Below are 13,650 nucleotides of genomic sequence, written 5' to 3' on the forward strand. Positions count from 1 at the left end.
ACGCCTGGGTGGCTCAGTTGGTCCAACCTCAGACTCTTGATTTCGGCTCAGATTCTGATCTCACAGTTCATGAGTTCTGCACTGTTAGTGCAGAGCCTGCTTGATTCTCTTTACCTCTGTCTCTGCCCATTCCCCGTTCTCTCTCTCTCTCTCTCTTTCTCTGAAAATAAGTAAACCTTTTATTTTTTTTACTTAAAAAAATTTTTTTAATGTTTATTTTTATTTTTATTTTTGAGAGACAGAGACAGAATGCGAGTGGGTTAGGGGCAGAGAGAGAGGGAGACCCAGAATCCGAAGCAGGCTCCAGGCTCTGAGCTGTGAGCACAGAGCCCGAGCAGGGCTCGAACTCACGAGCTGTGAGATCATGACCTGAGCCGAAGTCGGACACTCAACGGAGTGAGCCACCCAGGCACCCCAAGTAAACCTTTTAAAAAGTGTTTAAAAAAGAACCCGTGCTTGACAGACAGAAGAGTGAGATGAACACCAAAGACAGACGGGAAGAGAGCTTGCACCAGGATTTGCTACTTCCTGGCAGCCAGATACTGCTGCCATTAAGGGATCTGTGACTACAGAGCCCTTGACATGGAGCCCCCTCGTGCACTTCCAATCGAGGTGTGCTGTAAGTGTAAAACACACACTGGAAAGACAGTACCAAAAAATGTAATATATTCCATTCATAATGTTGTGTATCGCTTATATGTTGAAATGAAAATATTTTGGATCATTGGGTTAAACAAATTTTGTTATTAAAATCAATTTCACCTTTTTCCTTTTCCTTTTTTTTTTTTTTTCTTGCCATGTGGCTGTTGGAAAATTTAAAAGTCCACAAGCAGCTCGCACAGTGTTCCTATTGGCCAGCGGCGCTCTAGCTGGATGGGAATTGCAAGCAGCAAAGAGCTTTCAACGTCTCTGTGCCTCAACGTCTTCGCTTTTTAATCGGGACTGATCCGATACCCAACCTTAAAGGGTCGGCGAAAGGAAGCAATTAGCTGTTGTTTAGCAGAGTGCTCGCGGGACGCCCGAGTGCCTAAGCCCGTGTTAAACCCAACGAAAGTCGGCGACCCGGGCCCGGGACCGCGCCCACAAGTTATGGACCACCGGGGCGGACTGCGCATGCGCCTCCAACCGGGCCAGCCCAGGGCCGGGCGAGGCTCAAGGCGCACGCGCGGGCGCGCTACTGCAGAGGGGGCGGGAGGGCAACCCAACCAATGAAATTGTGCAGGCGGCCCGCGCGCGCCCCGGGCTGTGCTCCCAGAGCCCGGCCCCGCCCCCACCGCTCCGCGGCGCGGCGCGCACTGGGCGTCACAGAGGTGGGCGGGGCTTAGTGGCGCGGCCTGAGGGCGGCGGGAGTCTGTGCTTGCTTCCTCGGCGGTGTCCCACGCTGCTCGCACGCTGTGCGGGGCAACATGGCGGACACGGAAGGTAAAGGGTCGTCTCCTCGTGGGTGGCCGGGCCGAGTACTGGCTCCGCCGTGCGGAGAGCCGAGGTGGGAGGGTGGCGGCGTCGGGGGCCGAGATCCCCGCCGGTTTGCCGCCGGTCCGGCCCCGTCGCCGCCGGGCCGGGCCTCCTGTTGGCCTTCCTCTTGGCCTTGGCTCTAAGGGTGACGGCCGGAGATGGAGAGGTGCTGGCAGTGACGTGGCTCTGCGAGGCCCGGGCCTCCCTTCGATGGCACAGCCGCCTGAGGGCCCGGGTCGTCGCCGAAAGGCGTCGGCCTCTCCGGCGACCCCGCGGTGACGGGAGACCTGGCCGTACCTGCGCCGCCGCCAGCCCACACACCCGCGTCGGTCGGCGCCACGCGGAAGGGCGCTGGGAAGAGGCCCCGCAAGGAGAGGGGCCGAGGGGCTCGGACGTACGCGCAGCTCCAAGTGCAGAGAAAGTTGTACAGGCCGGGGGCCGGGGAGGGGGCGGTTGCGTGGTCACTCAGGGAACTTGGAGGCCCTTGGCCCGAGCGCTCCTGCGGCAGATCTAAGCCCCTCCACGGCCACGTGGTGAGCCGGAATGGAAGCAGGCATGTGCGACTGCCTGCGGTCGGTTACCGGGCCGTGCAGCCCACGCGTTTGGCTTTTACACACTAGGCTTTCCCCAGCAATTCTAGATCAAACATCCGATTTTTACTTGCTCTGATTTCACTGTTTGAAGCTTCGTTGCCCTTATTTTGGGGAAAAACTCCCAAATCTCGTGTGTGTGTGTGTGTGTGTGTGTGTTTGTTTTAGTGTATATTGTGCCGAAGAAACACAAGAAGAAAAAGGAGCGGAAGTCGTTAGCAGAAGAAGATGTAGCAGTGAGTAGAAATATGTTTTGCTTTGCTTTGACAAAAAGGAAATGTTACGTAGGTAACAGGTTACATAAAACAACTGTGTTTTGCAAGTTTCTAAGGAATAGGTTGGAATTAAGTGGTTGTTTTAGGAAATACACAACCCCAGTCACCTGAGTCTCCTGTCAAGTAGAGTTTGCTGACTGGTGTTGGTACACCAGCTGCTCTCCCTGAAATGCTTTTTTTTTATTCCACCCACAGACCCACTATTCCTCTTTCTCTAATAAGGACCTGACCCCATCTTGGTGGCACTTCACTTACTTTTCTGAGATCGTGGTTCATTTCCGAGATCCTGGTTTTTCTTTGGAGGTCCTAGTGAAGAGCAATAGAGACTACCTTGTTTTCTATTTAAAAGGCTTAAACTTATGTGATAGCAGTGGAACTTTTCCAAATCACTTGGGAAGTCTAATAGGGTGTGTTTCTGTCCCATGTAAGGAGATACAACACGCTGAGGAATTTCTTATCAAACCTGAATCCAAGGCGGCTCAGTTGGACACATCTCAATGGCCCCTGTTGCTCAAGGTATGTGGTTAAGATTATGCATCGGATCAATGCCTGGCTTTTACCTTATTGAAGTGTTAAAAGATTCGTTAAGAGTGATTAGCGCTAGCATCCTTGACCTTGGCAATGGTAGATGACACAGTCTAAAGCAATGTTTTTCAGTGTGTCTGACGTGAAGGCCAGGTTTTGTTTGGTTTTGGTTTTCATTTCCAGTGCACCCAACGCTTTACATGATACAGTTAAAATGTCACAATGTAAAACCACCATCGAAGTTTACAAATAATTAGTTCTTGGTTTCTGTATTTAACTCCACTTTACAGACTCATACTAGTTTGTGAGCCTCGCTTGGAGCAGGACTGCTTTAGTGCTTGAGAACATGAGCTTTGAAACCAGACCAATTTCAGTCAGACTTTGTGACCACACAAAGTCAGTGTGTGACTTTGAGCCAGTCATTTAACCTCTGAGGTGGTTTGCTCATGACATCTTTTATTGGGAAGGCAAGCTGAGGGCTGCAGGAGGTAATCCATAAAATGTGTTTTGCTGTAGTGCCTGGCACGTAACACGTTCTCTAGAAAATTGCTGACCATTGTGTTGGGTTTGAAATAGGCTGGCTCAGTGATGAGTTGAATTACAAGTTTCACAAACAACTTAGTGGGCACCATGTATGAGATTAGGAGAAAAAGCTAGGGTAGGGAAAGTTACTCAGATGCCTCTTGGCAAAGTGTTTTAATAAATCAATATATATTAGGTGAAAGAATGAGATTTGCTCGTGTAATTCAACACTGTTCAGTTTCTGCCCGGCCAGATGGGTCTACCATTTATATCTGCTTTTCTGTTATAGGTTCTGGGGATATGCTAGTGAACTGGATAGGCCAAAGTCCCTACTATCATGAAACTTAAAATCTAGGGGTGGGAGGTAGATGGTTAAAAAAAATAATTGCTATTTGTCGAAGCACTACGATGGAACTAAACTGGGTAATGTGAAAGGTGAGCTTCAGTTGAGGGGAGCTCTTTGAGACCTGCAGTTGAGCCCTGGAAAGGAGGAGAGTAAAAAGGAGCAGACCTGAGAACAGAGATGGGAACATCTGGAGCAGGAATGAGCTGGTTGTGTTTGAGAAACGTGGTTGCCAGTCCTGGTAACAAAAAGTATTTCTAGAGGAGTGATTAACTTTGTCTAAATCCTCCTGCTGTGGGTAATTTCTCCAGTGTGTAAGGGGGCTTAACGCTGTGTCACACATAATGAAAACCGAGGGGTAGAATCCAGGTTTCTGAACTTGCAAGTTAACCATATCATGGTTGATAGTGGTGCTGACTCTTGTCGTACACACGTTAATGGTTTATTAAGTTTATTTTGTGTTGTATCCTTGCTTTCCAGAATTTCGATAAGCTAAATGTAAGGACAACACACTATACACCTCTTCCTTGTGGATCAAATCCTCTGAAGAGAGAGATTGGGGACTATATCAGGTAAGTGTGTTGGGAGCAAGCACTGTTCAGACTTCTTTTCAAAAAGACCTTTTCAGGGGCGTCTGGCTGGCTCAGTTGATAGAGCATCCAACTTGGTCTTCAGGTCATGTGTCGAACCCCACATGGCATATAGAGTTTATTTTTAAAAAGACCTTTTCACATCAGTTATTCAAGGAGATAGTGGCATTTTAGAATGGCTTAGAATTGCCTTAAACACATAACCCGTACTGATCGTGAACTTTTGTCCTCTTCAGATTTAGTTTTTATTAAAGGGCCAGTGATGATGGTGCAGTGATTTCTTTTCCATTCTAGGACAGGTTTCATTAATCTTGATAAGCCCTCCAACCCCTCTTCCCATGAGGTGGTAGCGTGGATCCGACGAATACTTCGGGTGGAGAAGACAGGACACAGTGGTACTCTGGATCCCAAGGTGACTGGCTGTTTAATCGTGTGCATAGAACGAGCCACTCGCTTGGTGAAATCCCAACAGAGTGCAGGTATGTGCAAGAGGGAATAAAGAGGCAGCCACTTTGATACTGGAAGGCTTTCTACATTTCCTTTCCTTCTATTTTTTGGCCCTTGGAAATTTTCATCAGGAGAATCTCTCATACTTGACCTTCCAAGGTTTTTTCTTCTTTTTTTTAAAATGCTTATTTATTTTGAGAGGGAGAGAGAGCAAGCCTGTGTGAGCCAGGGAGGGGTGGGTAGAGAGAATCCCAAGCAGGCTCTGCACTTTCAGCATAGAGCCTGACACGGGGCTTGATCTCACAAACTGTGAGATCATAACCTAAGCCAAAATCAAGAGTCGGACACTTAACCGACTCGGCTGCCCAGGTGCCCGAAAAAGGTTTTTTGCTAAGCAGGCTGTACACTGGATGCTCCAGCGGTCCCTGTCAGCATACTGAAAGTTGAATTCCCAATGAGAGAGAGCATGTTCAGTCCTTTCCCAAGTCCAAACCATGAAATTTGTCTTGATGCAAATTTTACAGAGTCAAATGGCCTGCTTTTCCTGTTATACAAAATGTGAATATGAGCATATTTTTAAAACTACAGAAAACTCAGTGGCCACACCTGACTACTCTTTTGTCATTTTTCAGGCAAAGAGTATGTGGGAATTGTCCGGCTACACAATGCTATTGAAGGGGGGACTCAACTTTCTAGGGTAAGTGTGATTGTAGGGAGGGCACATTTTGGCGACTTGGGTATCCAAGCCCGTAGACGTCTGGAGACAGGTTGGTTTTCCTGACCGTCCTGTCTTGTGCCCTTACCAGTGGGCTGCCCAAGCTGGCCTGGACAGGTAACTGCACATGGCAGGGTCACTTCTGGACATGCCACTTCTGAGGAAAGGGCTCTGATTGGCACCGAGTCCTTTCTGTGTCTTTGAAGAAAGAAGCAAAAATGGAAAGGGCATCATAGGTCTTAAATGATTGAAAGATACTTTGTGTTTCAGTTGTGTCCTCAACCTGCCACAGTAGACCCTTGCTCTTATTCAAGAGTCTTTATTTTGATTTGTGCTTATTCTTAGGCCCTAGAAACTCTGACAGGTGCCTTATTCCAGCGACCCCCACTTATTGCTGCAGTAAAGAGGCAGCTCCGAGTGCGGACCATATACGAGAGCAAGATGATCGAGTATGATCCGGAAAGAAGATTAGGTGGGTCCTTAGGCCTTTGAGGAAGCCATCCATATGTGGACAGGACACCATATGTGGACAGGAATGCCTTTTTTTTTTTTTTTTTAAAGAGAGCGTGACTGGGGTAGAGGGACAGAGGGAGAGAGACTCAGGCTCCATGTTTGGCATGGAGCCTGACGAGGGGCTTGATCCCACGACCCTGGGATCGAGACCTGAGCCGAAATCAAGAGTGGACACTCAACCAACTGAGCCACGCAGGCACCCCAGGAATGCATTGTTGAGAATTAGATTCTCATTAAGAATAGATGCCCTTAGTATATGGTGTGGTCAGGGCCTGTTTCTATTGTTTTTAGTCTTGTTGGCTCAGATACAGAATAACTCTGGGTTTTTCAGTTAGCAATGTGTTTACTTTGGAAAATGTGCTACTTTTATGTGTGTGCATCTTAGGAATCTTCTGGGTGAGTTGTGAGGCCGGCACGTATATTCGGACACTGTGTGTGCACCTGGGTTTGTTGTTGGGAGTTGGCGGTCAGATGCAGGAACTTCGGCGGGTGCGTTCTGGAGTCATGAGTGAAAAGGTACAGCATTATGGGCTAGAAGTTTTGGAGCTGCTCCTTAACATCCTCCCGCCCCTGCTGCAATGCCACCTGCTTCACATCCTGGAAAAGGCAATTTCCAAAGTGTTGAGTTCAGTTCAGGGCGGCTTCCCTGTTCTGTTAATTAAACTTTGGAACATTGAAACCCGGGCTGTGGGAGATGATTGGATAGGAAGCATTACTCTATTCATTTTGATCCCACAGCCTACAAAACTGCCTAGATTTAAGTATGTCACCAGCTTACAGATGTGCGGAAGATAGATGATTGGGAAGAGACTAAAGACTGAGTTTGGACTAAATTCATTCACATTTTGGAAGTTTGGGGTCTGTTGGACCATTTAAGATACAGTGACACTGAACAATTTTTGCGCGTGGCTGCTTTTCAGGACCATATGGTGACGATGCACGATGTGCTTGATGCCCAGTGGCTGTATGACAACCACAAGGATGAGAGTTACCTGCGGCGGGTTGTTTACCCTTTAGAAAAGCTCCTGACATCTCACAAACGGCTGGTGATGAAAGACAGTGCGGTAAGTCCTGGGCTGCACGTCCGCAGTGTGATAAAATGACCCCAGGCAGGAGGTCTGGTCTGTGCTCTGTGGGAAAGAGATGAAACATGATATGAGCTTACTGTTTTCCTTTAAGTAATTCCTACACCCAAGGTGGGGCTCGAACCTCACATCCCCAAGATCAAGAGTCACACGCTCCACCAACTGAGCCGGCCAGGCACCCTGAGAGCACTTCTCTTAATGATATAATTAGTTATGTCAGGGACAAAGGATAGCAAAGTTAAGGGTATTTGATGCATTTAAAAAATGTTTATTGATTTTTTTTTTTTAATTTTTTTTTTCAACGTTTATTTATTTTTGGGACAGAGAGAGACAGAGCATGAACGGGGGAGGGGCAGAGAGAGAGGGAGACACAGAATTGGAAACAGGCTCCAGGCTCTGAGCCATCAGCCCAGAGCCCGATGCGGGGCTGGAACTCACGGACCGCAAGATCGTGACCTGGCTGAAGTCGGACGCTTAACCGACTGCGCCACCCAGGCGCCCCAATGTTTATTGATTTTTGAGAGCAAGCAAGAGAGAGCATAAGCAGGGGAGGGGCAGAGAGAATCCCAAGCAGGCTCCATGCTATCAGCACAGAGCCCAACATGGGGCTCAAACTCACAAACCGTGAGATCATGACTTGAGCCGAAATCAAAAGTCAGATGCTTAACCAACTGAGCCACCCAGGAATCCGTCTGATGAATTTTTTGTATGTTATGGTTTGTAGGAGACAAAAATTATAGAGGTATACTAAGCCAGGCTATCATAGTTGGAAAAAGTTAATCACGTGAAATAGAACAGAAATGTGATAAATTCTCATTATGCTGGGATCAGATTGGTGCCGTCTGGGTGAATTTAGGGGGAGGAAGAATGCGGTCAGCAAGGTATCTAGGTAAGTGAAGGCAAGATGGCATAAGCCATTGATGCCCAGGAGAGGTGGCCTTTTTAACCTGCATGGGGTCGGGTCACAGGCCTTGGTAATCTTGCTTGCTGGTTACTTTGGGGGCCTGTTAATAGGCCAGATCTCCCAATAAAGCAAAAAGGTCTCCCATTTCTGTCAGGGTTTTCCTCAAGGATAAAAAATAGAGAAGAGTAAGGAAAATGAAGGCTGGGTTTTGGTTTAAGATAAAGATACCTTTGAAGTCCTGTGGATGGATGAGGAGTAGGTATTTCAGTCCCCTTTAATGTCTGAGTCAGTGGGGATACGGTGGCTAGCCCGTGGTGAGTGGTTGCTTCATACACCGGATCGCAGCCAGTGGCTGTCGGTGCCATTAGCCCCATTTTGTAGGTGGGGGTACACTCGCAGGTCCACCCCGCGTGTTCTTTTCTGGTGTGGGTTCGGATGGAGGGCACTGGCTAGCGGAGCAGCTGGTGCTCTGACGTGCGATGCCATCCCTGCAGGTGAATGCAATCTGCTATGGGGCAAAGATCATGCTTCCGGGAGTTCTCCGATACGAGGACGGCATCGAAGTCAACCAGGAGATCGTGGTCATCACCACCAAAGGGGAAGCGATCTGCATGGGTAAGAGGAGAACTTGCACTAGTTCCTGCTGCACCATCACAGCCAGGCTTGCTAAGAGCGGACCCCAAGTCCAGCTCCTCAGGTTCACGTAATCACTGTGTTGTCTGGGGCCTGTAGAGGTAGTCCTAGCAGGGGATCGTGGTAGATGGGCCCAGATTTTGTCTAGCTGGCTGGTATTAGCAGCCACATCTCAGCAGCTTGGTTCCAGTGAGGATGGAGGAAATCGTCCAGGAAGAGAATGCATGTCTTTGGTAATTCATATGGAGAGTATAGTCCATTCGTTGTCTGTCTGTAGCAGTTAACTTGTGAGTGTTTAGTTGGTGTTGTCGCTTAGAACTTCGAGTGTTCCGTGAAGGGTGTGTGCAAGCCGTTCCCTGTGTGTGGCCTGAGCCTGGAGCCTGAGGAGTGTATCTCTAGGGTGCCTTGTCGAGGTGTTCCCTTCCCCTCTTGGCTGCTCCCCGCAGAGCCCTGCTTACAACTGAGAAGGGAGTCTGATGACATGCTTTCCTCCTGGCACGAGTGAGGCGCGGTCAGTGAATACCTCAGATGTTTGGACTCCTGAGGATCTAGGAAGCATTGAGTTTTACGTGATTAGTGTGAATCTTTTTTAAACTGATAACATGGTTTCAGAGGCTTTCTTCCCATAATGGCAGATTGTCTCCATATGAACATCCTCAGCAAAGGAAGCCTCCATTAAGGCAGTAGAGCTTTGAGTTTCCAATGGATTTATAAGACAGTGGAATTAGGGCTCATCGCCAACCACGTTTTCCGCTCCAGATCCCTCTTTCATCTCTTTCCCACACCTCCAGCTATTGCATTAATGACCACAGCAGTGATCTCTACCTGTGACCATGGTATAGTAGCCAAGATCAAGAGAGTGATCATGGAGAGAGATACTTATCCTCGGAAGTGGGGTTTAGGTCCAAAGGTAAGTGGGACTGTGTGTGTCCCACCGGGTTATGTTTTCATTTTTGTGTTGTTGAATATTCACCTGGATGGCTGTCGAGTGTGTCCCTACTACCACAATCTTGCCTTGTGCTGGGCTCTGGCGAGTTGATGGTGAGTAGAAATGGGCCCATCTCAGACCTTCGAGATTTCCTAGTATAAAGGGGGAAGCAGATGGACGTCAGTCATACTGCGCAATGAATGGTGAATTTCCGCCAAGTTGAAGGCTTATCAAGGGATGCAGAGGGGTGCCTGGCACTTTGGGAGTCCAAACTGAGGGGTTTGGCCTGGTTGGGGGTCCTGGGTAAGAGATTTGCTGGAGCCGGGCCAGCTTAGAGGATGCAGTGTTAGGTGTCAGGGAGGGGAGAGTGTGGGGAAGCTGGAATAGCAGGTGCAAAGGCCTGGGGGTTGAGAATGAGGTGGGGGGAGGTGCCACAAAACAACGCTTCAGAGGCTGTCAGTGATACAGTGGGCTTTATGACTTGCGCCAAGTCCCACGTTTGCTCCTGTTGGAGAACATGGGTTCTGAGTGTTGTGCGGAGGAGTGTGGAGCCCAAGTGAGACTGCGAGGGAGGAGCCTGATGTGAGCGGTCACAGTACCTGCTTCACGAGTTGACACTGTTCTGATGTTGAAACTCTGACGGTCTGCCAGGCAAGTCAGAAGAAGTTGATGATCAAGCAGGGCCTTCTGGATAAGCATGGCAAGCCCACGGACAGCACACCTGTCGCCTGGACGCAGGAGTACGTGGACTACAGGTGAGGGTGGGACGTCTCCGAGCCCCAGCTGGGCAGAGAGTGCAGGTGAGGAGGGCATAGGTGGTGAGGGTGGGAGGCCGTGGAGCCTGGGGGACAGGTGCGGTGAGGGGGCGGCCCAGACGGGTGCCTCGACTGCAGGTGAGCATGGGGAGGGAGGACAGGAGCTCCTGGAGTGCCTGGGTACGGGGGGGGGGGGGGGGGCATATTCAGTTTGGGGGAAACTTGCTAAACACGGGGTGGTGGCTCAGGAGGCCTGGGGGCCGGAGGTACTACCCTTGACTGCCCAGGCCGGTTAGGGGCCGGGGCCTCCGTGGCAGACAGTTAACCCCTTTGTAGTCTGGTTCGTGGGGCTCTAGAGGGAGTCATTCTGCAGCAGTGAGTGGGGATTTCTGGCCACTGTTAGTATTTGGATGGCGACTTTCACTGCCTGAAAGCCGTTCAGTGCGTTTGACCCATCGCTCCCTCTTTTTCAGTGACTCTGCTAAGAGAGAGGTGGTGGCCAAGGCAGCAAAAGCCCCGCAGGAAGTTGTTGAAGTGGTAAAAGCCCCAAAAGTAGTTGATGAAGCGGTGAAAGCTCCAAAGGTAAGTGACGTGCTGGGATCAGTTTGCAGTGTCCTTTGGGAGAGGGTTCTGTTCGGCCCGTGTCGAGGACTGCGGTCCCCCCCGTATGTTGCAGCTCAGCGCGGCAGGCTTCCCGCCCCTGGGGGTGCACGCAGCACACGATGCAGGTCGTGCGCCACACCTCGGGCTCCACAGGCCCGGAGGTCGGGCAGCGACACTGGAGCAGAGCGCCCGTACGTGTCCCTCTGGCCCCCACCTGGGGTCAAGCGCGGGCACAGCTCGTGTGGGAGCAGAGTCCGCTCTAGACGACAGCAGCTCGGCGTCGAAAATACGCGGCAGTGCCGCAGCTCTCCAGTCTGAGGGTTCCGGGAAGGACTTCTGGCCCCACTGGGGGCCGTCAGCCTCACGCCCCTGGCTCACCCTCCTCTGAGGGCACGCGGCCCACCAGTTCAGGCTCAGCTGCGCCCACGGGTCCTGCTCTCTAGGGAGGAGACTGTGTTGGAGTCCTCGGTAAATGGGGGCTCTGTTTGTTGGATTTAGGCTCTTTTCTTAATGTTTGTTTATTTTTGAGAGAGAGACAAAGTGTGAGCAGGGGAGGAGCAGAGAGAGAGGAAGACACAAATCCAAAGCAGGCTCCAGGCTCTGAGCTGTCAGCACAAAGCCTGACGTGGGGCTCGAACTCACGAACTGTGAGATGGTGACCTGAGCCGAAGTCGGACGCTCAACTGACTGAGCCACCCAGGCGCCCCAAGATTTAGGCTCTTTTCTTACTGAACCTCTCTCATCCGTGTTTGTCCAAGACCTAACACGATTGTCCCCACCTTAGCGGAAGCGAGAGAGTGAAAGTGACGAGACGTCACCACAGCTGGTCAAGAAAGAAAAAAAGAAGAAGAAGGATAAGAAGGCCAAAGCTGGTGTAGACAGTGCGGACGATCCGGGAGATGGGGTGTGTAGAAATACGGCAGACACGAAAGGGGAGGGGGCGGCAGTCCCACGTTGCCCACGGTGCGTGTGCCCTCCAGCAGCCCTGGGGGGGAGGGCACCGAAACCGACCCCAGCGTTTACTTAGAAGTGTGCTGCTGGCCGGGCGGTCTGTGGAGGTCCGGCACTGGGGCGGCGCTGAAAGTTACGCGCAAAATGACCGTGGAATAGCCTCGCCGATCCCGAAAAGGCTTCCGGGGCTTTCGGGACTTCCCTGATTTGGTTCTGTTAACAGATGCTATGAGGCTCTCTCTTTCTTCCAGGACAGTGACGCCAGCAAGAAGAAGAAGAAGAAGAAGAAAATCAAAGTGGAAGTGGTTTCTGAGTAGTGGAGACCACTTTAAGCCCGGTGTCCAGTTGGGAGGAGAAATTAAAAAGCCTTACTGAGAAAACCTAATTCCTTTGGTTCTTGAGGGAATGGAACCCAGGTCCCAGAAAGGGTGGAGAGCCCCGGCACGTTTTCCTGCTACCTGAGAGCTCTGTGAGGTCACCTGGTGTGCCCATCCCATCCTGTCCTGTTTTAAGGATACGGGTGAAGGAGGCGGATTTGATGCCACCCGCTTCTCTGCTGGGGAGAGTCGGAACCCTCTCCTTCAGACCCAGCGCAGCCCGGGCACCGTCTCAGCCGTTGCCCGGTGGCTGTGTTGACACCCTCGCTCTCTCCTGGTTTGCCCCCGTCCCCCGCCCTGGCTCATCGAAAGCGTCCGCACGTTGCTCAATGAAATGGTGTAGAGCAAGTAAAACCATAGAACCGACCCACGCTGCTCACTGCAGAGATCAATTTTTCCTCCCGCGTCCTATGAGGACAGTGGTCTACCTTGGCGTCACGGCCACCTGTGTCACCCCCATTTCCCCTGCCAGAGGCAGGCCAAACTTATCAGCTGTTTTCCAGTCCATCTCGGGCTTAGTGGTCTTCTGTGTACTTGTTCAGAGCCTGTGTGTACAGCCTCGTGCGCCTGGATCCATCTGCCTACGTGTTTTGTGACAGAAGCTAGAAACTGCTCTGTACTCTTAACCCTCCTTTACTTTCAAAGGATGCAATCACTCACTGCTGGGAGAAGGTTGGAATTTTTACTTATTAAACTTTACTTGTTTTTAAAAGTATTCTTGTTGGGTTTTCTGATTGTTGGGGATCTCAGATTCGTAGAAGAAAAAATATATTTTGATTAAAAATCCAGGGAACTATGTCCTGTTTGACATTTGCTGATCCCCTGGTTACTTTCTTGCCTTGCAACGTTCATCTTGGGGCCTATTATCTGGCATGGGACCAAATGCTCTGGAGTCTCCATTCGGGACATTGACTAGATAAAAAGGGGGACATCATCACAAATTTAGTGATCCCGCAAATGACAGGAGAAAGGTGTTAGTATTTACAGAGTGGGTCTGGGAGGGGGGGGATCCTGAGCGTGGCCCGGGGCTGGGTTTCGCTCTGTGAGTGAGGTCGGAATGCAAGCCTCCAGCAAGTCATGGTGGGAAGCTCACTGTGCCCCCGCTTAGTGGGTTCTCGTGCAGGATGGGAGCGTCTCGTGTGCATTTCTACGTGAACACACGTGTTTGTGACCCCAGCAGCTGCTGTGAGAACAAGGGAGTGGAGTTTTCCTTCTGGACACGGTAGTTTAATTTGGGCAAGTAGTCGTGGGTGTTCTGAAAACCAGGTCTGGAGAGCGAAGCAGCTGAAAGGAGCGGCTGGTAGAACGGGCAACGTTCCCTCGGGAATCTTCACAGTACCTTAAATAAACGCGAATGTGCGCACTCCCCCTGTGGAATACAAATGGGGTGATCACACCTTTGTTGCCAAACTTTCTTTAGATGCACGCACGCGTGTATG

The 13,650-nt window shown here is 50.5% G+C and overlaps 1 protein-coding gene and 1 non-coding gene across 2 annotated transcripts; both read left to right on the forward strand.

Annotated features, from left to right (window-relative positions):
- Nucleotides 1–1,307: 1,307 nt before the first annotated feature.
- Nucleotides 1,308–12,923, forward strand: DKC1 (dyskerin pseudouridine synthase 1). Its single transcript, XM_047847646.1, has 15 exons — nt 1,308–1,422; nt 2,214–2,281; nt 2,750–2,836; nt 4,191–4,282; nt 4,595–4,779; nt 5,380–5,444; nt 5,808–5,934; nt 6,361–6,491; nt 6,896–7,039; nt 8,459–8,579; nt 9,389–9,507; nt 10,177–10,280; nt 10,754–10,862; nt 11,668–11,787; nt 12,086–12,923. The coding sequence occupies exons 1-15, from the start codon at nt 1,407–1,409 to the stop codon at nt 12,149–12,151; spliced, it is 1,554 nt and encodes a 517-aa protein (XP_047703602.1). The 5' UTR covers nt 1,308–1,406; the 3' UTR covers nt 12,152–12,923.
- Nucleotides 6,587–6,722, forward strand: LOC125159429 (small nucleolar RNA SNORA36 family). The gene has a single exon (XR_007149791.1). It is a non-coding gene; the product is annotated as a small nucleolar RNA SNORA36 family (small nucleolar RNA).
- Nucleotides 12,924–13,650: the final 727 nt, after the last annotated feature.

The sequence above is a fragment of the Prionailurus viverrinus genome, unplaced genomic scaffold (genome assembly GCF_022837055.1).
Source record: "Prionailurus viverrinus isolate Anna unplaced genomic scaffold, UM_Priviv_1.0 scaffold_49, whole genome shotgun sequence".
NCBI classification, from domain to species: Eukaryota; Metazoa; Chordata; class Mammalia; order Carnivora; family Felidae; genus Prionailurus; species Prionailurus viverrinus.